General features: G+C 65.2%; 2 protein-coding genes across 2 annotated transcripts in view; both read right to left on the bottom strand.

Moving 5' to 3' along the window:
- Positions 1–1,804: 1,804 nt before the first annotated feature.
- On the bottom strand, positions 1,805–11,700 carry TAF9B (TATA-box binding protein associated factor 9b). Its single transcript, XM_029067106.2, has 7 exons — positions 11,616–11,700; positions 9,267–9,348; positions 3,526–3,662; positions 3,249–3,383; positions 2,755–2,836; positions 2,438–2,554; positions 1,805–2,147 (listed from the first exon to the last, which is right to left on the bottom strand). Exons 1-7 carry the CDS (start codon positions 11,676–11,678, stop codon positions 1,975–1,977), a joined length of 789 nt encoding a protein of 262 aa, XP_028922939.1. The 5' UTR covers positions 11,679–11,700; the 3' UTR covers positions 1,805–1,974.
- A 6,566-nt stretch (positions 11,701–18,266) lies between these two features.
- LOC100091680 (fibronectin type-III domain-containing protein 3A-like) overlaps positions 18,267–23,742 on the bottom strand; it is a 37,857-nt gene continuing 32,381 nt past the window's right edge. The window contains exons 19-26 of the mRNA XM_029067582.2: positions 23,052–23,227; positions 22,822–22,935; positions 22,265–22,414; positions 20,919–21,202; positions 20,195–20,407; positions 19,807–19,973; positions 19,222–19,343; positions 18,267–19,119 (exon numbers count right to left, since the gene is read on the bottom strand). Coding sequence (XP_028923415.1) covers positions 18,796–19,119; positions 19,222–19,343; positions 19,807–19,973; positions 20,195–20,407; positions 20,919–21,202; positions 22,265–22,414; positions 22,822–22,935; positions 23,052–23,227 — 1,550 coding nt within the window. The 3' untranslated portion in view covers positions 18,267–18,795. The remainder of the gene's footprint in view (positions 19,120–19,221; positions 19,344–19,806; positions 19,974–20,194; positions 20,408–20,918; positions 21,203–22,264; positions 22,415–22,821; positions 22,936–23,051; positions 23,228–23,742) is intronic.

Raw genomic sequence — 23,742 nt, forward strand, 5'->3', positions numbered from 1 at the left:
CATCGAAGCATGAAGGTCACCATCCCCTCCGAGAGGCCTTCCTCAACTAAACCCTCTCTTCCCCGGCTCACACTCCCTTCTGAATCATCTGTGCTATCTGTCCCGCAGCCCCGCAGGATTTATTTACACATCTTTAAACTATATTAGAAATTACATTAACGCGTCTCCCCCTCCAGACTAACCTCATTATGGGCAGGGAAACATCTTCTAATTCGGTTGTACCCTGTCAGACCTCAGTACAGTGCTCCGCATATAGTAAACGTTCAATAAAACCACTAACTGATGGAGGCAGGTGCAGCGGTCAAGGCAGGATAGGATAAGGGCTTATATCAGTGGAGGGAGAGAATGGATTAGACACGGCAAATTCTCCAAGGGAAGTGGCCCTGGGTGAGGGGGTGCATATGCGTGCGCGACTGTGCATACGCGTACACCCGGGGTTGGGTACAAGCCCACTCCGCGTGCACGGACGAGAGGAACGTTCTCTGGAAATTCCCCGTGCTGTGCTGACATCTACAGTTGAGAGAAACAAAGCGAGGGAGCCGGGGGTGGGGAGGGCGGGGAGAGGGATGTGGGGGTGTTGAGAGGAGGAGGTGGAAGTGGTAGGAAGGGAGGGCTGAATGCCACTAAGGGGTTCCGAGTGCCGGACGAGCCTCTGGGGAAGGGAATAACGCACGCAGAGCGCATCAGTGACCCCTTACACACCAGCACGCGCCTTCCTCCTCGGCCGGCCCCAAGCTCGGTGCCAGCCTCGCCCGGAAACGGGCAAGCCCAGGTGGGACGGTGAGTCCAGGAGTGGTGACTCCAGTTTCATCCAGACATCGCGTGCACCTTTCAAACCACGGTGCCCCTCGGCCAGAGGCTTGTCGACCTGACCCTGCGTTCTTCTCCTCACCCTGACCCTGCCCCCGAAGGGTGACTCCCCCAATCCCGGCTGTGCCCCGAAGCCCCCCAGCTCTGAATCCTGTCCCGCCTGTACCTTCTCTGATACCTCCACCTCCCACAGCGGCAGGATGCTCCTCGGGTGACCCCCGGCCACGGTCCGAAGGGGTGCTCGCCTGGCGCAGGTGGGGGTCGTGAGGTCGGGCTGGTTCACGGGAGAATAATAATTATAAATTACGGTACTCGCTAAGCGCTTACCGTGTGCTAAGCCCTGTTCTAAACACCGGGGCAGAAACGAGTTAATCGGGTTGAACACAGTCCCCGGCCCACGTCGGGCTCACGTGCTTAATCCCCATTTTTTTTTTTTTTTTTTAAAAAAAAAAAGATGAGGGACCTGAGGCCCAGAGAGGTCACGTGAGTTACCCGAGGTCACACAACGGACAAGCCGAGATTAGAACCCATGACCCTCTGACTCCCAGGCCTCCGCCCCGCCCGCTACATCTCGCCTGTCTCCCTTCGGCGCGACAGGGGAGTGGGGACCCCGAGGACCTGGAAGGGAACCGGGGGTCCCGGTCAGCGGAGCCCAACTGCAACCCACCCACGGGGCTCACGAGGTGTCAGCGATCATTACCGGACCTGCCCGCGGTCACCGCCCACATCCGGGCCGCGCTGGGGACCCGAGCGTCACCGGCTGGGGCTGTCGGAGAGGGGGAAGGGCCGGCGGGAGTCCCGCTTCTAGCCCCGGCTCGACCGCGTGACTTCAGGCAAGCGGCTGAATCTCTCGGGGCCTCGGTCCCCTGGGCCGCCCTCCCTCCCTGACGGCGAGCCGCGTGCGGGACGGAAAGCGGCGTCCGAGCTGATGGTCCGGAGCCCGCCCCTTGCCGAGCGCAACGGGGAGGGCAGAACAAGCTCCCGGATTCATTCCTAACGGGCGGAGGAGGAGGGCGGCAGCTTTATTTCCCGGGGCCGAAGGCTGTCGGAATCCCCGCTCCCTCAGACGAAAACCAACCCAACGGTCCCGGCTGCGTCGCGCCACTAACCCGGCGTCCGACTCGATGCCCCCTCGCAGGTGCCGCCTCCCGGCGGCCCGGCCCCTCACAGGCCGTCCAGGTCGTCGTCGTCCTCGTGCTTCCGTTTGAGCGGCCCCGAGGGCTCGGAGCCGGCGCTCTGGGTGGCCGCCACCATGTTGGTGGTGATCAGGATGTTCTTGGATGCGATGAGGGAGGGGTTGATGAGCACGTTCTGGACCGCCGGGCTCGCGGGAAGGGCTGGGCGAAGGTCCGACACCGTCACGTCACTCGGAGGCCCCCGCCGGGGCAGGAAGCCAAGTGAGGGGCGGCCCCGCCCCGGCCCCGAGCTCCCTGCCCTTCCCGCCCCGAAGAGCTCCCGAACCCTTCAAACAAAGAGACGCCCAAACCCCAGCCCTAGTGGTCATCGGGGCCAGGCCGGAGCGGTCGAGGCCACCGAAAAGGGTCGGGCGGGCGCCGAAGACCACGGTCGACAGACTGAGTCCGCTCGGCTCGGCGCCGGCCCCCCGCCCCCCCAGCCCCGTGCTCACCTGACTTGACGTTGGAGGCCTGGGAGTTGGGGATCTGCACCGTGAACCTCTGGCCGGCCAGGGACACGGGGCCCCCCACTTTGGCCGACACCGATACCGCCTGGGCCGAAGGGGTTCCTGAAACCACAGCGAGAGTCGATCCCGGGGAGCGGGGCGGAGGAGGGAAGAACCACGGCCGGTTCTGGACATCGGGGGACGGGATCGGTCCCCTCCCCCTCCCGGCAGCACCGGGGGCCTGGACTGCCCCGGGCCGTGCCGCCCCCGTGGCGTCCCCCTACCATCCCCCCGCCGTCGGCCCGGCCCCGGGGAGCCCTTACCCAGGGTGGGGGTGCTGGGGCGGCTGCCGACGGCGCCGACGCTGAGCCGCGGCACGGTGATCCTGCCGGCCGAGGACGACACCTGCGGGAGGGGAGGGCAGATGTCGACTGAAACCTCCGGGGGCCGATCCGCGCGGGGCCCCCTCCCCTTCGCTGCCCTCCACGAGACTCTCGGTCGCCTCCCTCCCGGACCGTCACACGGACGGAGTCTCCCCGCGCAGCGGCCCCCTTCCTCGCGGACCGGCCCTCGCGCCTCGGGTCCTCCCCACCCTCGGTGGCATCCCCAGTGCGGCCCCCAGACGGGAGCGAGAGGTCTCCGGGGTCCCCGCCTGGCGCGGCCAATCGCACGGGGAGACGGGGCCAGCAGCAACCCCAGGGCAGTTGGGTCCCAGAGACAGGGGCCTGCACGGGTCCAGCCGGGGCCCATCGGCGGCGGGGGGACCGGCCGAGGGCCAAGAGGGGTCCCCGGCCCGGGGGGAGGTCCGCGCACATACCTTCTTCTGCAGGGGTTTCAGCCGGTAGTTGGGAGCCGTGAGGCAGTACCTGTCCGGGGGCAGCCGCGGGCCGGAGTACGGCTTGATGAGGGGGAGCGGGGTCTGATTTTTCTGTCTCGCGATGTCTAACAGAAACTGGAAGCAGAGGCGGCGGTGAGCACCGCCGCGCCGCCCCGGGCCACAACCCGATCACGCTCAGGGTCTGGGGGACCGGCTCACCGTGCCGCGGGGCGGGGGCGGGGGGGGGGGGGGGGGGGGGAGGAGAAAGGCCACTCACATCCCTGGGGGGAGGGGAAGTGAACGACTGGTCGGTGCGGCACTGGATCGCCAATCTCACGTCATCTGGGTCGACGTTCGACTTCTTGGCGTGGCTCGAGTAGATCTTGGCATCCTCCAGGATCGTGGTCACGTACCCTGGGACGGGAAGGCGGCGTGGCCATCAGAGGCGGGCCCGCTGGAGCGGGGGAGCTCGCTCCTCCCCACCGGCCGCCGTTCAACTCCCACCGGCCCCCGCGGGTCTCCGGCGGGACGCCGCCCGCTCCTGCCGTCCCCCTCTCCCGCCGGACGAGCCGCCGGCGGCCCGGCCGGCTCAGGCGGGTCTCCCGCCGGACGCCCGACTGGGGGAGGGGAGCTACTTGCTCCCAACATTCCCCAAACGAGAACGCTCACGCTGGGGTCAGGACTAAAACAGAACTTATCTTTCCGCCTGAACCCTGTCCTCCCCCTGATTTTCCCCTCACTGGAGAGGGCACCACCGTCCTCCCCGTTTCACAAGCCCGTGACCTGAGCGTTGCCCAGTCTAGGCGTTACCCTCGCCTCCTCTCTCATTCATCCCAATCCACGCTCAATCCGTCACTAAACCGTGTCAGTTCACCCTGCGCAACATCGCTGAAATCCGCCCTCTCCTCCCCATGCAAACTTTTCCACTTTTCGGAGGTCACGGGTTCGAATCCCCGCCCTGCCGCCTGTCTAACCGCGGGCAAGTCACTTTACTTCTCTGGGCCTCGGTTCCCTCATCCGTAAAATGGGGACGGAGACCGTAAACCTCACGTGGGATAATCTGATGACCCCGTATCTCCCCCAGCGTTTAAAACAGCGCTCGGCAAATAGCTTAACAAAGACCAACGTCATCATCATCATCACCCTGCCTTGATTACTCTAGCGGCCTCCTTGCTGACCTCCCTGCCTCCTGTCTCTCCCCACTCCGGTCCATTCTTCACTCCGGTTGCCCCAGTCATTTTTCTACAAGAATATTCAACCTTTTAGACTGTGAGCCTGCTGTTGGACAGAGACTGTCCCTATCGGTTGCCCAACTGTACATCCCAAGCGCTCAGTACAGTGCTCCGCGCTCAATAAATACGACTGCACGGCCGAATCACGTTTCCCCACTGCTCGGGAAACTCTGCCCATCCACCGCCGCCTTGCCCTTGCCCCCTTGCCCCCTCCCACCTCACCTCGCTACTCTCCTACTAACGGACGAACGCAGACACGCTTCGCTCCTCTGACGTTATCCTTCTCGCTGTACTTCAATCTCGTCTATCCCGCCACTTCAACTGCCCACATGCCACCTCTCCGGCCTGGAATTCCCTCCCTCCCTCCTCAAATCCGACAGGCGATCACTCTCTCCCAAGAAGCCTTCCCTAAGCTCTCCTTTCCTCTTCTCCCTCTCCCTTCTGCACCACTCATTCATCAGAGAAGCAGCGTGGCTCAGTGGAAAGAGCCCGGGCTTTGGAGTCAGAGGTCATGGGTTCGAATCCCGGCTCCGCCACTTGTCGGCTGGGTGACCGTGGGCGAGTCGCTTCACTTCTCTGGGCCTCAGTTCCCTCATCTGTAAAATGGGGATGAAGACCGGGAGCCCCACGTGGGACGACCCGATTCCCCTGTGTCTACCCCGGCGCTTAGAACAGTGCTTGGCACACGGTAAGCGCTTAACAAATACCAACATCATCATTATTATTATTATTATTATCCCCATCTCCCAACCCCACGGCACTTTTATACATATTCATTCGATAGTGTTTATCGAGCGCTTACTACGTGCAGAGCACTGTACATACCTGTAATTTACTTACATTTACGTCTCCCTCCCTCTAATGATGATAAAGTTGGTATTTGTTAAGCGCTTACTCTGTGCAGAGCCCCGTTCTGAGCGCTGGGGGAGACAAGGTGATCGGGCTGTCCCACGCGGGGCTCACGGTCTTCACCCCCATTTTCCAGACGAGGTCACTGAGGCCCAGAGAAGTGAGGTGACCTGACCCCGGTCACACAGCTGACAAGCGGCAGAGTCGGGATTCGAACCCACCACCTCCGACTCCCAGGCCCGGGCTCTCTCCACTGAGCCCCGCCGCTTCTCTGGACTGTAAGCTCAGTGTCGGCAGGGAACGCGTCCGCTTATTGCTACGGTATATTCTCCGAGGCCCTTGGAGAAACAGCGTGGCTCAGTGGAAGGAGCCCGGGCCTGGGAGTCAGAGGTGGTGGGTTCTAATCCCGGCTTCACTGCTTGCCAGCTGTGGGACTTGGGGCAAGTCGCCTCGCTTCTGCGTGCCTCACTTCCCTCATCTGTGAAACGGGGATGAAGACCGTTGAGCCTCACGTGGGACAACCCCATCACCTTTGAGCTACCTCCGTGCTTCCATCCATTCGATAGCATTTATTGAGCGCTTACTCCGTGCAGGGCACCGTACTAGGCGCTTGGAACGAACGAGTCGGCGACAGATAGAGACGGTCCCTGCCCTCTGACGGGCTCACGGTCTAATCGGAACAGTGCCTGGCACACAGTGAGCGCTTAACAGATACCAACGTGCTTACGGCGCTCTGCGTACAGTAAGCGCTCCGTCAACAGGATCACGATAACAGATGAATAGCGGAGAATTCTATCACCGTGCCATCCATCTGCTCCACGACAAGGGTCCCAGCGGGCGACCCCGCAAGAACGAGAATGCGAGCCACTCCTATTTAGGATACGCCCTCCCTCCCTCCCTCCCCCTCCGGGAGCTCGATTCGGGATGTGTTTTATGGTATTTCCTAAGCCCTCACTAGGCAAGAGGCACTGTACTAAGCGCTGGGGTGGATACAAGATAATCAGGTTGGACCCAGCCCCCGTCCCACAGGGGGCTCACGGTGTGTTAACCCCCATTTTATAGACGGGGGTTATAGACCGAGGCACAGAGAAGGTAAGCTGCCCGAGGTCACGCGGCAGACAAGTACCAGCAAGGGGGTAGGGGATGGAGGACGGGCCCGGCGGTCAGAAGGTCGTGGGTTCTAATCCCGGCTCCGCCGCTCGTCTACGTGACCCCGGGACGGTCGGTTCACTTCTCCGTGCCTCGGTTACCCCATCCGTGGAACAGCCGTCGAGACTGTGAGCCCCACACGGGGCACGGTCCGTGTCCAGCTCGATTTGCCCGTGACCACCCCGGAGCTCAGTACGGGGCCTGGCACACGGTCAGCGCCTAACAGCTGTCATCGTTATTCATTCGTTCAATCCTATTTACTGAGCGCCTCCTGTGGGCGGAATCGGCATCCGATAGTATCTACTGGGCGCTTACTCTGCGCAGAGCACCGTACTGAGCGTTTGGAACGAACAGGTCGGCAACAGACAGAGACGGTCCCCGCCCTCGGACGGGCTCACGGTCTGATCGGGGGAGACGGGCGGACGAGGGCGACGGCGATAAAGGGAGTCGAGGGGAGGAACGTCTCGTCAAAACGACGGCGGCTAACTAGAATCAGGGTGATGTGCATAGAGGAGCAGCGTGGCTCAGTGGAAAGAGCATGGGCTTGGGAGCCAGGGGTCATGGGTTCGAATCCCAGCTCTGCCACTTGTCACTTAACTTCTCTGTGCCTCAGTGACCTCACCTGTAAAATGGGGATGAAGACTGTGAGCCCCACGTGGGACAACCTGATTACCTCGTATACCCCGGCGCTTAGAACAGTGCTCGGCACATAGTAAGCGCTTAACAAATACCAACATCACCATCGCATTAAACGAAATGAACGGGGTGGCCAAGATACGGACAGCGGAGCGGACGAGTACGGCGCCGAGGGGGTGGGACGGGAGAGGGGGAGGAGGAGCGGGAGGAGGGGGGAGAAGAGGGTTTAGCTGCGGAGAGGTGAAGGGGGGGGCAGAGGGAAAAAGAATACTAAGCGCTTGGACTGCACCAGAGAGAGAGCGAGACCATCCCTGCCCAACAACGGGCTTCACAGTCTAAACGGGGGAGACGGACAGCGGAAGAAAACAAGTAATAATAACGTTGGTATTTGTTAGGCGCTTCCTAGGTGCCGAGCACCGTTCTAAGCGCTGGGGGGAGATACGGGGTCAGCAGGTTGCCCCATGGGGGTTAATCCCCATCTTACAGATGAGGGAACTGAGGCCCAGTGAAGTGACTCGCCCACAGTCACACAGCTGACAAGCGGCAAAGCCGGGAGTCGAACTCACGACCCCCGACTCCGAGGCCCGGGCTCTCCGCGCTGAGCCACGCTGCTCCTCCGATAATGACAACGTCGGTGTCTGCTGGTATCCGTTGAGCGCTTACTAGGCGCCGAGCACCGGTCTGAGCGCCGGGGGAGATACGGGGCCATCCGGTCGGCCCACCTGAGGCTCCCGGTCAATCCCCATCTTCCGGATGAGGTCACCGAGGCCCAGAGAAGTGACTCGCCCACGGTCCCACAGCTGACACGTGGCGGGGATTCGAACCCGTGACCTCTGACTCCCAAGCCCGGGCTCTCTCCACCGAGCCGCGCTGCTTCTCTAAGTAGCCCGGCATCCACATCATCCAGATAGATAGAATCACAGACCTACACGCACCATTAACGAAATAAAGAGGGTAATAAATGATATACATAAACGGGCACAAGGGCCGTGGGGAGGGGAAGGGGGAAGAGCAGAGGGCGGGAGGAGGGGGAACGCGGAGGAGGAGCAGAGGGAAAGGAAGGGCGCAGTCTGGGAAGGCCTCCCGGAGGAGGTGACCCCTCGGCGGGGCTCGTCATCATCGAGTAGCGGGCCCGGGCCCGGAACCCAGATTCTCCCGCCTCCCCGGCCGGCACGCTGCGCGCAACGGGCAGACCATCGCAGCCCCGGAGAGGTTTCTCATCCTAACGATTCATCCATTCATTCAATAGTATTGACTGCGCGCCTACTACGTGCAGAGCACACAGCAGTGACGACGACGACGACGGCGTTCGTTAAGCGCTTCCCACGCGCCAGGCACCGTCGGCGACGATGACGGCATTTGTTAAAGCGCCTCCTACGCGCCAAGCACCGTTCTCAGCGCCGGGGTGGGTACAGGGTCGTCATTTCAAGCCCTGGGGAGGACGCCAGAGGTGGCGGGTTCTAATCCCGGCGGCGCCTCGGCGACCCCCCCCCCCGTCAAACGGGGGTGGAGACCGGGAGCCCCACGGGGGCCGACCCGATGCCCTCGGATCTCCCCCGGCGCTTAGAACGGCGCTCGGCACCCAGTGGGCACTTGTCGAATACCAACGTCCTTATTATCAGAGAAGCAGCGTGGCTCAGTGGAAAGAGCACGGGCTTTGGACTCCGGGGTCATGAGTTCGAATCCCGGCTCTGCCACCTGTCGGCTGGGTGACCGCGGGCGAGTCGCTTCACTTCTCTGGGCCGCAGTTCCCTCATCTGTCAAAGGGGGACCAAGACCGGGAGCCCCACGTGGGACATCCTGATTCCCCTGTGCCTACCCCGGCGCTCAGAACGGTGCTCGGCGCATAGTAAGCGCTTAACCGATACCAAATACCAACATTCTTATCATTAGGAGGGCTTGGGACCCAGCGGTCTTGGGTTCTGATCTCGGCTCTTCCACTTGGCAGCTGGGTGACTCCGGGCAAGTCACTTCATTTCTCTGCGCCTCGGTCATCTCACCCGTCCAACGGGGGTGAAGACCGGGAGCCCCGCGAGGGACAACCTCAGGACCTCGGATCACCCCCCGGCAGCCGCGAACGGCGCCTGGCACGTAGCGAGCGCTTAAGAGATACCGACTCCACCCCCCGCCCCGGCTCGGACGGCTCACTCACGGAAGGCGAACTCCAGCATCTGATTGATGACCCTCGGCTCGTACTCCGTGATCCCCATGTCCTTCAGGATCTGGGCCATCACCTGCGGGAAGGACGGACGGACGGGTCGGACGGACGGACGGACGGACGGGGGGGGGGGGGGCGCGTCTCTCGGAGCCCTCGAACCCGCTCCCGCCCTCCTCACCCCTCCGGGGATTACACTCCGAGCGCTTGGTCCGGTGCTCCGCGCGTAGCGAGCGCTCAATAAATACTACTGAACGAACCCACCACCTCTGACTCCCCAGCCCAGTGGGGAGAGCCCGGCCTCGGGAGTCAGAGGTCGCGGGGTCTAATCCCGGCTCCGCCGCCTGTCCGCTGTGTGACCTTGGGCAAGTCCCTTCCCGTCTCCGGGCCTCAGTGATCTCATCATCGAAATGGGAATGAAAACCGTGAGCCCATCGCCGGGCAGGGACGGTCACTATCTGATGCCGAACCGTACCTTCCAGGCGCTTAGGACGGTGCTCTGCACATAGTAAGCGCTCGATAAATACCACCGAATGAATGAATACGTGGGACAACCAGATTACCTTCTAACCGCCCCAGCGCTTACAACAGTGCCTGGCGCATAGTGAGCGCTTCACCAACACCCACGTCATTATTCTCTTTAGACCGTGAGCCTGCCGTTGGGCAGGGACGGTCTCTCTCTGTTGCCGGATTGTCCAGTCCAGGCGCTTAGTCCGGTGCTCTGCTACATAGTAAGCGCTCGATAAATACGATGATGATAATGATGTGGGCGTTCGTTAAGCGCTTACCATGTGCCGAGCACCGTTCTGAGCGCTGGGGGATACAGAGGGGAATCAGGCCGTCCCACGTGGGGCTCACAGTCTTAACGCCCATTTTACAGATGAGGTAACCGAGGCACCGAGAAGTGAAGTGACTCGCCCAGAGTCACACAGCTGACAAGCGGCCGGGCCGGGATACGAACCCATGACCTCTGACTCCAAAGCCCGTGCTCTTTCCGCTGAGCCACGCTGCTTCTCAAGCGGCTTCTCTACGACTGAATGAATAATCACAATAACGACGGCATTTAAATGCTTACTCCGTGCGCAGCACCGTTCTAAGCTCTGGAGGGATACGAGGTGATCGGATTGTCCCAGGTGGGGCTCGCAGTCTTCATCCCCATTTTACAGATGCGGTAACGGAGGCACAGGGCAGTGAAGTGACTTGCCCGGAGTCACACAGTTGACAAGCGGCTGAGCCGGGATCTGAACCCACGACCTCGGACTCCCAAGCCGGGGCTCTTGCCACTGGGTTACGCTGCTCTACTCCAGCGCTTCGAACAGCGCTGGGCATATAGTAAGCGCTCCATAAATAGGATTGAATGAATGAATAGGTGGGACAACTGGATTCCCCCGGATCTCCCCCAGTGCTTACAACAGTGCTCTGCACATAGTAAGCGCCTACCAAATACCAACATTATTATTATTATTATTATTATTAAAATGGGGATAAAGACCGCGAGCCCCACGTGGGACCTCCTGATCAGCTTGTCTCCCCCCGGCGCTCCGCACAGTGCCGGGCACCTAGTAAGCGCTTAACAAATACCATCGTCATTATTATTACCTTGGATCTCCCCCAGAGCTTCGCACAGTGCCGGGCACCTAGGAAGCGCTTAACAAATGACATCGTCATTATGATCGCCTTGCCTCCATCCCAGCGCTCAGCACAGTGCCGGCCACCTAGGCAGCGCTTACCAAATACCAATCGTCATTATGATCGCCTTGCCTCCATCCCAGCGCTCAGCACAGTGCCGGCCACCTAGGAAGCGCTTACCAAATACCAACGTCATTATGATCACCTTGCAGCCAACCCAGCGCTCAGCACAGTGCCGGGCACCTAGTAAGCGCTTACCAAATGCCATCACTATTATCATTACCTCGTCTCTCCCCCAGCGCCTAGCACAGTGCCGGGCACCTAGGAAGCGCTTACCAAATACCAACATCATTATGATCACCTTGCAGCCATCCCAGCGCTCAGCACAGTGCCGGGCATCTAGTAAGCGCTTACCAAATACCAACATTATCATCACCTTGCATCCATCTCAGCGCTTCGCACAGTGCTGGGCACCTAGGAAGCGCTTGACAAATACCATCATCATTGTGATCGCCTTGCATCCATCCCAACGCTTAGCACAGTGCTGGGCACCTAGGAAGCGCTTACCAAATAGCAACATTATCTCATTACTAGAATGTGGAGGCAGACCGCGAGCCCCACGTGGGAGACCTGATGAGGGTGACGTCTCCCCGGCGTTTAGCACAGCGCTGGGCCCGTACTAAGCGCTCCCTAAAGGCGGGCGCGGCCCGTCCTCACCTGAGCGTCTTTGGGCGCGCTCTTGGGCGACGCCATCTTGGCGGCCGCGGTGGCCGCCTCCATCCTCCCCCTCCGCCTCCTCGCCGACACTGGCGAAGCCGAGGCCGCGCCTCCCTTTTATAGCCCCGCCGCCCGAGCCCCGCCCCCGAAGGGGGATCGAGCCAATGGGAAGCCGCCAGGAGGGCGGGGCCGGGAGATTCGCCAATGGGAGGGCGGGAGGGGGCCGGGCGGGAGCGGGCCAATGGGGAGCCGCTCGGGGGGCGGGGCCGACAGATTCACCAATCAGAGGGAGGGGCAGTCGGGAGCGGGCCAATGGGGAGCCGCTACGGGGGCGGGGCCGAAGGATTCGCCGAAGAGAGGGCGGGAGGGGGCCGGTCGGGAGCGGGCCAATGGGGAGGCGCCGGGGGGGGGGCGGGGCCGAGAGATTCGCCAATGAGAGGGCGGGGAGACCCGCCGGGCAGGAGCGGACCAATGGGGAGCCGCTAGGAGGGCGGGGCCGAGGGATTCGCCGATGGGAGGGCGGGGGGCGATCAGGAGCGGACCAATGGGGAGCCGCTAAGGGGGCGGGGCCGAGGGATTCGCCAATGAGAGGGCGGGGAGACCCGCCAGGCAGGAGCGGACCAATGGGAGAGGGGGAGGGAGGTTTTTCCCCGCCCCCTCCTGGGGAAGGGCGGGGCTGAGGGCCGAGCGCCGCGCCCTGCTCATCCCTTCATTCCTTCCTTCCTTCATTCATTCATTCAATAGTAGTCAGAGAAGCAGCGCGGCTCAGTGGAAAGAGCAGAGGCTTTGGAGTCAGAGGTCATGAGTTCGAATCCCGGCTCTGCCACTCGTCAGCCGTGTGACTGTGGGCCGGTCACTTCACTTCTCTGGGCCTCAGTTCCCTCAGCTGTCAAATGGGGATGAAGACTGTGAGCCCCACGTGGGACATCCTGATTCCCCTGTGTCTACCCCGGCGCTTAGAACAGTGCTCTGCACATAGTAAGCGCTTAACAAATACCAACATTATTATTTATTGAGCGCTTACTATGTGCAGAGCACTGTACTAAGCGCTTGGAATGAACAAGTCGGCAACAGATGGAGACGGTCCCTGCCGGGGGACGGGCTTCCGGTCTGATCGGGGGAGACGGACGGACGAGAACGATGGCGATGAATAGAGTGGAGGGGAGGAACGTCTCGTAAAAACGATGGCAATTAAATAGAATTCATAATAATTATAATCATGATGGTATTTGTTAAGCGCTTACTATGCGCAGAGCACTGTTCTAAGTGCTGGGGGAGATAATAATAAGAATAATGTCGGTATTTGTTAAGCGCTTACTATGTGCGGAACACTGTTCTAAATGCCGGGGTAGACAATGATAATAATACTGCTGGTATTTAAGCGCTTACTATGTGCAGAGCACTGTTCTCAACGCTGAGGTAGATAATAATAATGCTGGTATTCGTTAAGTGCGTACTATGTGCCGAGCACGGGAGATACGGGGTCATCAGGTCGTCGCACGTGAGACTCGCAGTCTTCATCCCCATTTTATAGATGAGGGAACTGAGGCCCAGGGAAGTGAAGTGACTGGCCCAAGGTCACACAGCTGACGAGTGGCGGAGCCGGGATTAGAACCCTCCTCCTCTGGAAGATGGGGATTAACCGGGAGCCTCACGTGGGACGGCCCCATGACCCCGTGAATCTCCCCCAGCGCTTAGAACGGTGCCCGGCCCGTAGTAAGCGCTTAACAAATACCAACATTACTAGGATTAGGTCATGGGTTCGAATCCCGGCTCCGCCGCTCGGCAGCTGGGTGACCGTGGGCGGGTCACTTCACTGGGCCTCAGTTCCCTCCTCTGTAAAATGGGGATGAAGACCGTGAGCCCCACGTGGGGCAACCCGATTCCCCTGTGTCTCCCCCGGCGCTTAGAACTACCTGTCGCCGACTGGTCCATTCCAAGCGCTTAGTCCAGTGCTCTGCACGTAGTAGGCGCTCAATAAATACTACTGAATGAACGGACAGTGCTCCGCACACAGTAAGCGCTCAATAAATACCATCGAGCGAATGAACAGTGCTCTGCACGTCGTAAGCGCTTAACAGATAGCAACGTCACTATTCAGCGTGGCTCGGTGGAAAGAGCCCGGGCCTCGGAGTCCGCGGTCACGGGTTCGAATCCCGGGCTCCGCCGCCCGTCCGCTGTGTGACCGCGGGCGAGTCGCTTCACTTCTCCGGGCCTCAGTGACCTGCAGCGTGGCTCAGCGGAAAGGGCCCGGGCTTGGGAGTCGGGGCTCATGAGTCCGAATCCCGGCCCCGCCCCTTGTCGGCCGTGTGACCGCGGGCGAGTCGCTCCACTTCTCTGGGCCTCAGTTCCCTCCTCTGTAAAACGGGGATGAAGACCGGGAGGCCCACGCGGGACGACCCGATTCCCCCGTGTCTACCCCGGCGCTTAGAACGGTGCTCGGCCCACAGTAAGCGCTTAACCGCTACCAACATCATCATCATCATCATCATCATCATCGAAATGGGGACCAAGACCGGGAGCCCCACGCGGGACAACCTGATGACCGTGTGTCTACCCCGGCGCCGAGAAGGGTGCCCCGCACATAGTGAGCGCTTGACAGACACCGACATCGCTACGATTATCATCATCCGATTCCACCTGTTCCTCCAGTGGGCCAGATGGAGGACCAAGAGGCAGGACGGGGTCGCGGAAAACAGAGGCCCGGAGCGCAGTCAGCGGCCCAGCGTCGGAGCCCCGCTCACCCCGGAGAACGAGGGAGGTCGGGGAGGGTCGGCGCCAGGCACGAGGGCAGAGACGCAGCAATAGGAACACAAGAACGTTAGGGACGACCAAGCGTGAGCACGGAGGGCGCCCGTGCCGCCGTCGCGGGGTGAGCCGAGACGGAGATGCCAAGAGGGAAGGAGGAGGGGACGTTTGCGGGACAGAGAACCAAGCCTTCGCACCCCGCGCCGGGAGACTCCGGCGGGTGCCGGTCCGGCCCGGCGCACGGCGTCCGGCCACGGGCGGCTCTCGGCGGATCAGGCGCTTCGTCCGGTGCTCGGCACGTGGTAAGCGGGCGACCAATAGGGAAGCGGCGCGGCGGGAAGAGCCCGGGCTGCGGAGTCCGGGGTCGTGGGTTCGAGTCCCGCCTCGGCCACCCGTCGGCTGGGCGCCTTGGGGCAAATCACCCCTCGGCGCCTCGGCGACCTCACCTGTCGAACGGGGATGAAGACCGTGGGCCTCACGTGGGACCGCCCGACTCCCCCGTGGTCTCCCCCGGCGCTCGGCACGCAGCGAGCGCTTAACCAGCGCCGACGTTGTCGTTACCATTAAATACTATTGAATGAACGGACGGACGCCCCGGGAGCCGTAAGAGACGACGGGGAAAAATGAAGATGTTCCGTTGCCGACTTGTTCGTTCCAGGCGCTCGGCACGGCGCCCCGCACCTAGTAAGCGCTCAATCGATACTACTGAATGAACGGACGTGGGGCCCCGCGGCACCGCAGAGACCGCGCGCGTGCGTGCGTGCGTGCGTGTCTGTGCACGCGCCCGGGCATTCACAGCACGGGCGGGAAGGACGGCGGGTCCGGCACCGGCCCGTCTGGCCACGGGACAACGTTGGCATCCGTTAAGCGCTTACTACGCGCGGGGCACCGTTCTAAGCGCCGGGGGAGATCCGGGGTCATCGGGCCGTCCCAGGCGGGGCTCCCGGTCTTCATCCCCATCGGACAGATGAGGGAACCGAGGCCCCGAGAAGTGAAGTGACCCGGCCACAGTCACCCAGCCGACAAGCGGCAGAGCCGCGATTCGAACTCGTGACCTCTGACCCCAAAGCCCAGGCTCTCTCCACTGAGCCGCGGCTGCTTCTCAGAGGGGGGCGACCGGCCCACAGTCCCGCGGCCGCCGCGCGGCGGAGCCGGGATCCGAACCCCCCCCGACCCCTGACGCCCAAGCCCGGGCTCTCGCCACCGAGCCGCGCTGCTTCTACCGCGGGGCCGCGTCGCCGCCGGCCACGTCTCCTCCGAGCGCGCGGGTCGATCTGTGCGCACGCCGCACGCCGAGCGTCGGCCTAGGACATCTCTTGGCGTAGACTGCGAACAGACGAACGGCGGTATCCGTCAGGCGCTTACACGTCGGTATCCGTCAGGCGCTGACTGTGTGCGGGGCGCCGTTCTAAGCGCCGGGGGAGATGCGGGGTCGTCAGGTTGCCCCACGTGAGGCTCACGGTCTCCATCCCCGTTTTACGCTGACTGGGGCCCGGAGAAGTGAAGCGACCCGCCCGCGGTCACCCGGCCGCTTGGGCCGGCATTCGAACCCACGACCCGGGACTCCCGAGCCCGTGTCCTTTCCACCGAGCCGCGCTGCTTCTCCGCTACGTGCGAAGCGCTGCCCTAAAGCGCCGGGGGAGACGAGGTGACCGGGGTGTCCCGCGATCCGAATGCCCATTTTACTGACGAGGGAACGGGGGCCCAGAGGAGCGAAGCGACCTGCCCAGAGCCCCACGGCCGGCAAGCGGCGGAGTCGGGATCCGAACCCGCGGGCTCCGACTCCCGAGCCCGTGTCCGTTCCGCCGCGCCGCGCCGCGCCGCTTCTCCCCGAGCTCACGTGAGCCGGCCGTGGGCGGGGAACGTGTCCGCCTCTCGTTCCCAAGCGCTTAGCACGGCGCTCTGTGCACGGCGTAGTGCTCAGTAAAAACGACTGACCGCTTACTGGGCACCTCCGTGCGGGACGCTGCGCCGGACGCGCGCTGAGCGCCCGATAAACGCCGACGCTACCTCTTACCGCCCGAAGCGGAGATGGGGCGGTTGCCTTCCCCGGGCCACGGTCCAGTCTGTCCCGCCGCCGGCCCCCGCCGCCGGGGCGCCCTCGATTTCGTCCCCACGCCTGTTTCATCTCCGTTCTTCCTCTGGCTTTCGGGGTCCGGAAATATTTCTGGCTCATTTCCCCCGCGGGACTGTGAGCCGGGAGAGCAGGGGCCCCGTCCTCACGAGCGCCGGGCGCCCCGCCGACCCCGGACGCCCTCCGCGGGGCTCTGCCCGCCCCGGGTGCCCGGCCCGGCGCCCCGTCCGCCCCCGACGCCGGGCCCGGCGCCCCGCCCACCCCGGGGGCACCCGGTCTGGCGCCGGACCCACCCCGGGCGCCCGTCGCGGTGCTCCGCCCGCCCCGGGCGCCCGGCCCGGGACTCTGAACCCAGCCGCCCAGCGGGATCGGAAGACTCGGACGGCACCCGTCCCGTCTCCCGGCCCTCTGGCCGGCGAGCGAAACCCAACGAGAAACTCACCGGCACAAGCGGGTCGGAAGGCTTTTGTAATGTTTATTGGCCGTTTTCAATATATTATCTATCTGATAGTACAATTTCGTTATTACAGATGCACGGCAGCCTTAACACAAGCTGGGGAGATCTGGACGCCGCCCCCGGAGAAGCGGCGAGCGCCTGGCGCAGGGTGCCACCGCGGGGCGTCCGCGCGCTCGGAACGCCCCGGTCTCCTCCAACTCTCTGACAGAAAACCCTCTCCCCCGGAAGGTGCTCGGACAATGCCATCTCCGGGATCGGTACGGAGCGTTTCCGCTCCCTAGGGGCGGCCGCGATCCCAGTCGGCGCGCGTTCGGAAAGCCCAATCCAGCCGTCTTCAGCTGATTAGAAGAACCCCCCCTCCTACGATCGGCAGGCATCCCTAGCCAGCCTCGATTCTCATCGCACCTTTCTAAATTTCTCTTCGGGAAAAACGAGGGGAATAGAGGTTTGCCGAAAGCGGGCTATTTTATTTTTTAAAAATCTGAGAGAAAAAGGGGGCGGGGGGGGTGGGGGGGGGGGGAGAGAAAAAAGGCAGAATAGAAACTCTTCCGCGAACTAGAAATACTATCATCTGTATAAAACTCTCTCGTCGTGGGAGAAAAGGCTTTCACGGTATGATAGACGATTAAGTTAAAAAGTTCTGCTACAAGTAGAACAATACATTCAAACATACGTGTTTTTCCAGGACTTCTTAATCAAAATAAATAGAATACAAAATGAGCGTATCTTTTCTTTCCAAACGGTTCGTTCAGATTGCACCCGACCTACTCCCGGAGGAAACGCCGCCCTCGACCTCGCCCCCGGCCCGGCTCCTCCGCCGTCTCTCAACATCCCGGTTCTCCGCCGGGCGGCTTGCCGGACCCCCCGCCATCGCACCTCTCGAGAGACACGCCGCCCACCGGGGCCATCTCCGACGCGCAGGGACTAGACGGACTCCGGGGACCGGGGTCGACGCCCGTCCCACGGCCGACGTCCCGTCGCCCCCTCGACCGAGACCGACGCGCCGTTAAAAACTTGCCGTCTCCAGCCCGAGCGTCCCCGCCCAAGCCCACCCCCCGGAACGGAAAGGCCTCGGTCCCGCGGCTCTCAAGACGGCGCCAGAGAGAGAGAGAAATCCCGAGGCCGCTCTGGCCGGGAGAGACGGAAACTCTCCGCCGGAGGAGCGGAACGCGGTCGGAGGACGGTCCGCGCATCGCCACGTCGCAGCCCTCCCGCCGTCGGGTCCGCCCCGGTCGCGCCGGGGGTCCGCGGACGCCCCCGCGGGCCCTCCCCTCCGGCCGCGGGGCCCGGCGCCCCTCCGCTCCCCTCCCGCCGGCCCCTCGGCCCCGTGGGCCGACGGGGGCCGGCCGGGCGGGTCGCCGCCGGGCGGGACGCCCCGGCCCGACGCGGTCCCGGCTTGCAGCCCGTCTTCGGCGCGACGGCCGGCGGGCTTCGCGGACCGGAGCCTTCCGGCGCGGTCTCGCGCCAGATCCCGACACCGCGGCGGGCGCGCCCGCGCGCGTCCGGACGGCGCCCTCGCCGAGCCCGGCCCCCGGGCTCCTCGGGAGGAGGCGGGATCGGGCCCCCGACCCGGACCGGCGGAGGCGCGGCGCGACCCGGCGCCGGCAGCGCCCCTGGGGGGTCCCCGGAGCCAGGGGAGGGAGAGGAAGGGCGGCGGGGCGGGGAGGGACCGGTAAGGCGCTTGCGTGCCGTCTCCTCAGGGCCAACCCCGAAGAGGAGGGCCGGCCGCCCTGAGGCGCCGGCGGGGAGGGGGCCGGGAAGGGGACCGTTCCGAAGATTCAGGGGCAGAGGGGGCGCCCCCCGCCTCCGGGACCGGCCGGAGGGAGGGCAGGGCGGCCCGCCGCTCCCGGCCACGGCTCCCGCTGGGACCCCGCGGCCGGTCGGGGCGGCGCCGCGGCCCGTCACTTGATCATGAAGTACTGGATGACGGCGGCGAACAGCACCGCGACGGCGGCGAACCCCACCACCAGGATCAGGGCGAACTGCTCGTCGCTCAGCTCGGTCTGGCGGGCCGGCCCCGCCCCGGGCCCCGGCGCCGCCTCCGGCTCCGGCCCCGTCGCCGCGGGCTTCGGGCAGGGGAAGGCGGCGCCCGGGCTGTACGGCCCGCAGAGCTCCTGCGGCCCGGCGGCGTCCCGGTACCGGCGGCCGGCGCACACCCGCACCCGGTGGTCGGGGTCGGGCTGGAAGTTGCACAGGCGGAATGAGGTCTCCGGTCCCTTGTACACCTGGGGGGGGGGACGGGGGACAGGGGACACGGGGGTGGGTGCCCCGTGCGGCTCGCGGGGGGCCCCGGGGCCGGGAAGAGGGGCCGGCGCACGCCACCGTACCTGCTCCGCGCCCCGCCCGTGGACCAGCTGCAGCAGGTAAACGATGGGGTCTCCCCTCATCGGGGCCACCGGCTCCCACGTCACTTCGCACAGCCCGTCGGCCAGCCGACGGACCCTGGGCGCTGGAAAAGCCGACCGACGTGAGCCCGTCCCGTGACCCCCCTCCCGCCCCGCCCTCCCTCCGAAGCGGGTCGACGCGCCCGGGGACGACTCCGTGGGAGGCCGCCCGTCTCCCCGTCGGGGCCGCGACCCCCGGCTTCCCTCGGGCCGTCCCCGGGGCGACGGACGAACGGGAGGATTTCTGCCAACGGGAGGAGAGGCCCCGTCGTCCCTCCCGCGGGCCGGCCCGCGGAGCCCGTCCGTGACCGGACGCCGACCCCCCCGCCGCCGCCGTCTCGGGCTCCGGCGGCTCGGACCTCCCCGCGCGCGCCGGGGCGCCGTCCTCGGCTCTTCGGGAGCCCGGGAGAGAAACCGGAGCCTGACCGCCGCCGGTCCCCGGGGGGCCGGACGGACTAGCCTTCCCGGAGGAACCCGCCGGGCCGCGCGGCTCTCTGCCCCGGGCCGCGGCTCCGAGCCGTCACCTACCCCTCGGCGCCGACGGCGGAGACCTGGCGGTGGCGAAAGTGTAGACGTCGGAGAAGGGTCCCTCCCCGGCTCCGTTGTAGGCTTGGATCTTGAAGCGGTAGGCGGTGGCCTCGTTCAGCCGCTGCACCTTGTAGGTGTGACAGGGCCCGCTGTGCAGCGTGACGAACCTGCCGGAGATGACCGTCCGCGACCGACGCCCGCCCCGGCCCACGGGGCCGTCGCCCCGCTTCCGGAGGCCCGGGGACGCCGCTCGGCGACCGTCGCCAAAGGGATGGCGGAGACCCCACGGGACCGGCACGGCGTCGGCCTCGCCCGGCCCTCCGCGCCGAGCCGCGGGGAAGCGCCCTCGCCGGCCCCACGGCCGAGGTGCCGCTCGGGGCCCGCTCACCTGCCGGGTCGGTCTTCCATCTGCAGGGTGAACTGCGTGGGGTTGGGATGCGGGGCCCGGCCCGGCCCGTCGCCCCACTTGAGCCTGAGGCTCTGGGAGCCCACCGCCGCGCACTCCAGCGGCGGAGGGGCCGGGGGGAGGGGCCGCGTCTTGCCTCTGATCGTCGGGCCGAAGGGCCCGGGACCGAGGCTGTTGACGGCCTGGACTCTGATCCTGCGGGCGAGGGAGGAGGGGCGGGGTCACCGCCGGCCCGGCCCGGGGCCCGCCTCGCCGCCCGGCCCCGGACCGACGCCCGCCCGGCCCTCGTCGTCCCGAAGCGAGGGCCGGCGCGAGGCCCGGGACCGGCGGGCGGGACCAGGGGCAAGGAAGGTTAACTGACGGTTACACCGTACTCTTGCAAGTGCTCAGGACGGCGCCCCGCACGCAGGAAGCTCCCCGTAAATACGACCGGCTGACCGACGGACCACGACCGCGCCTACGACGGAGGATAGGTCGTCGCCCGGGCCCTGACGTTTGGGGACGCCGCGTGACGCCGACCGCTCGAGGTCAACGCCTGAGGCGAAGACCGCCCCAGAGCTCCACGGCGGCCCTCGCCCGCCCGATCGCAAGTGCATTCCAAGCGCTCGGTACGGTGGTCCGCACGTAGTAAGCGCCCGGTAACCACCATCGAACGGACGGATGAATCCGCGCGGCACGGGAGGGGGAGGGACCATCCGCCCTCTACCTGTAGACCGTGTCCGGCTGCAGAGAGTCCAGGACGTGGCTCGTCCCCCGGGTCACGGCCACGGCCTGCCTCTCTCCGTAGTCGATGTTGTAGCCGGTGATCTCCTCGCCGTGGCAGCTGGGCTCTTCCCACCGCAGGGCCAGGGTGGTGGCCGGCGGCGGCCGGGGGGTCTCGGCCGGCCCGTCCTCCAGGACCCGCAGCACCGTCACCGCGGCCGGCGGCGACGCCGGCGTGGTCACGCGGCCCGTCTCCCCGAACGACCCGGCCCCGGCGGCGTTCGCCGCCTGAAAGCGGAAAGGTCCCCCGTCAGGGTCAGGAGGGGCCGGGCCGCGCCTCTCTCCAAGTGATTCCCCGAAACCCAGGTCCCGGGGGGGGGGGGTGTCCCCGGATATCGGCCCCGCTGCCGATTCACATCGGCGGCGGTCGGACGAGCCGCGTGTCCGAGGGGGGGAGGGAGCACGGTGCTGGGAGTCGCGGGACCCGGGTTCCCATCCTGGCTCCGCCGCCTGCCGTGTGACCTCGGGCCAGTCACCTCACTTCTTCGGGTCTCCCTTTCCTCGTGTGAATGACCCAAGGGCTTTGAAGGCCGGGGGGGGCGACAGCCTGTCGGACGTGAAGGGAGAGGGAACTCCGGGGAGGAGGCGGGGTGTGAGCGAGGGGCTGCTGACTGTCCACGGACGATACGTGGTGTCCAAACGGCGGTGGTATCTGTTAAGCGCTTACTAGGCGCAGAGCACCGTTCCGAGAGCCGGGGAGGATACGAGGCGATCAGGATGTCCCGGGTGGGGCGCACAGTCTTCATCCCCGTTTTACAGACGAGGTATCCGAGGCACGGAGAAGTGGAGCGTCTCGCCCGCGGTCGCGCGGCAGACAAGCGGCGGGGCCGGGATCCGCGCCCACGACCTCTGACTCCCCAGCCCGGGCTCCTTCCACTGCGCCACGCTGCTTCTCGTAATAACGACGAGGGCGTCTGTTAAGCGCTCACCACGTGCGAAGCACCGTTCTAAGCGCCGGAGAGGACACGAAGCGACGAGGCTGTCCCACGTGGGGCTCACGGTCTCAACGTTCATTTTACGGATGAGGTAACCGAGACGCAGAGAAGCGACTCGCCCCGGGTCACACAGCTGACGAGCGGCGGAGCCGGGATCTGAACCCCCGGCCTCTGACTCCCCAGCCCGGGCTCTTTCCGCTAGCCCTGAGCCTGACAGATGCGCAGGAGCTCAATGCTCCCACTGGGCCTTCTGTTCCGGCCGTGCTCCCGGGAGGTCCTCGGGGGCCCACGGCGGAGGGGTGTGTACGGGGGCCGGGGGGCGGGGGGGGGGGGGGGGGAGATGCCGCATCCGTACCTGGACCCGGCAGAGGTAAGTGGTCGCCGGCGCGAGGCCCTTCACCTCGAAACTCGGGCAGGGACCGCTGTAGATGACCGCCATCGAACCCTCCGTCTGGCCCCACTCCAGCTTGTAATCGCTGATTTCGGCACCGTTGCACGCGGGGACCTGGAGAGGCAGGGCGCGTTCCTGACCGCGCCCCACACGGAACGCCGTCCCCCTCTTACCCCCTCCCGGCCCCCTCCGCGGCCCGGACCCGGCCAGGCCTCGTCCGCCCGGCCCGGAAGCCGCGGGGATGCCCGGGGGCTCTGGGCCGGTACGGCGCTTAGTACGCAGCCCTGCACGTAGGAAGCGCTCAGTGAATACCACGGAACGAATAAGCCGGACAGCCCGGAGGGACACGACCAGACACCGGCTCACCGGACGGGACAGAGTGGGCCCCCGCCGGCGGGTCCCCAGCCCGGCCCCCCCGCCTCCCCGGCGAGTACCCGCCCCTCTTCCTCCTGCCCCCGCCTCGTTCCCGCCGGAAGGCGGACCCCCCTCCCGTCCCGCCCTCCCCGTTGCCGGGAACGTACCTCCCAGCTGGCCAGGACGCAGGTGGCGGCTTTACAGGCGAGCAGCGGAACGCCGCACCGTTCCGGGGGCCCCGGAGCGGTGGCGATCTCCTCTGGGCCCGAGAACGGGCCGAACTAGAAGAAGGCACGGCGATCGGCTCGGGGGGTGAGCGGGGGTGAGCGGGGGTGGGGGGGGGGGGGGGGGGGGTTGGTGAGGTGTGGGAGCGCAGGTGGGAGGGTTCCCGCCTTACCCCGGCGACGTTGGCCGCCTTGAGCCAGAAGCTGTAGGTTCTCCCGGGCAGCAGGCCGCTGACGGTACAGTCCGGCTCGGGGCCCCGGTACACCTGGCGGCGCTCCTCCTGCTCGCCGCCCGCCATGTCCACCACATACTCGGTCACCTGCGAGCCCCCGTCCTCCGACGGGGCGGCTGGGGAACGGCGGAGGAGTCAGAGGCGTGCTGGCCGCTCCACCGGGGGCCGCCTCGCGAGACCGCGGCGGGGGGGGGGGGGGGGCTCGGCCCGCCGCTCCCACCGGCCGCCGGACGGGGAGGCCGCCCTCCGGCCCTCCCGACCCAGGACGCCTCGCCAATCCGACGGGTTGGGGCCCCTCGGCCACAGAGTGCCTAAGAGCTCCCCGGCCGAGGCGACCGGCGGGGCTCGTAATAATCATACTGGTATTCGCGAAGCGCTTACTACGTGCAGGGCACTGTTCTGAGCGCTGGGGGAGATACGGGGTCATCGGGTCGTCCCACGTGAGGCTCACGGTACATCCCCATTTTACAGATGAGGGAACTGAGGCCCAGAGAAGTGAAGTGACCCGCCCACAGTCGCACGGGCGACGAGCGGCGGGGATTCGAACCCATGACCCCGGACCCCAAAGCCCGGGCTCTTTCCGCTGAGCCGCGCCGCCTCCCGCGTCCCACGACAACGGCCCGGGCCTCCG

Source organism: Ornithorhynchus anatinus, chromosome 6 (assembly GCF_004115215.2).
Source record: "Ornithorhynchus anatinus isolate Pmale09 chromosome 6, mOrnAna1.pri.v4, whole genome shotgun sequence".
Lineage (NCBI taxonomy): Eukaryota > Metazoa > Chordata > Mammalia > Monotremata > Ornithorhynchidae > Ornithorhynchus > Ornithorhynchus anatinus.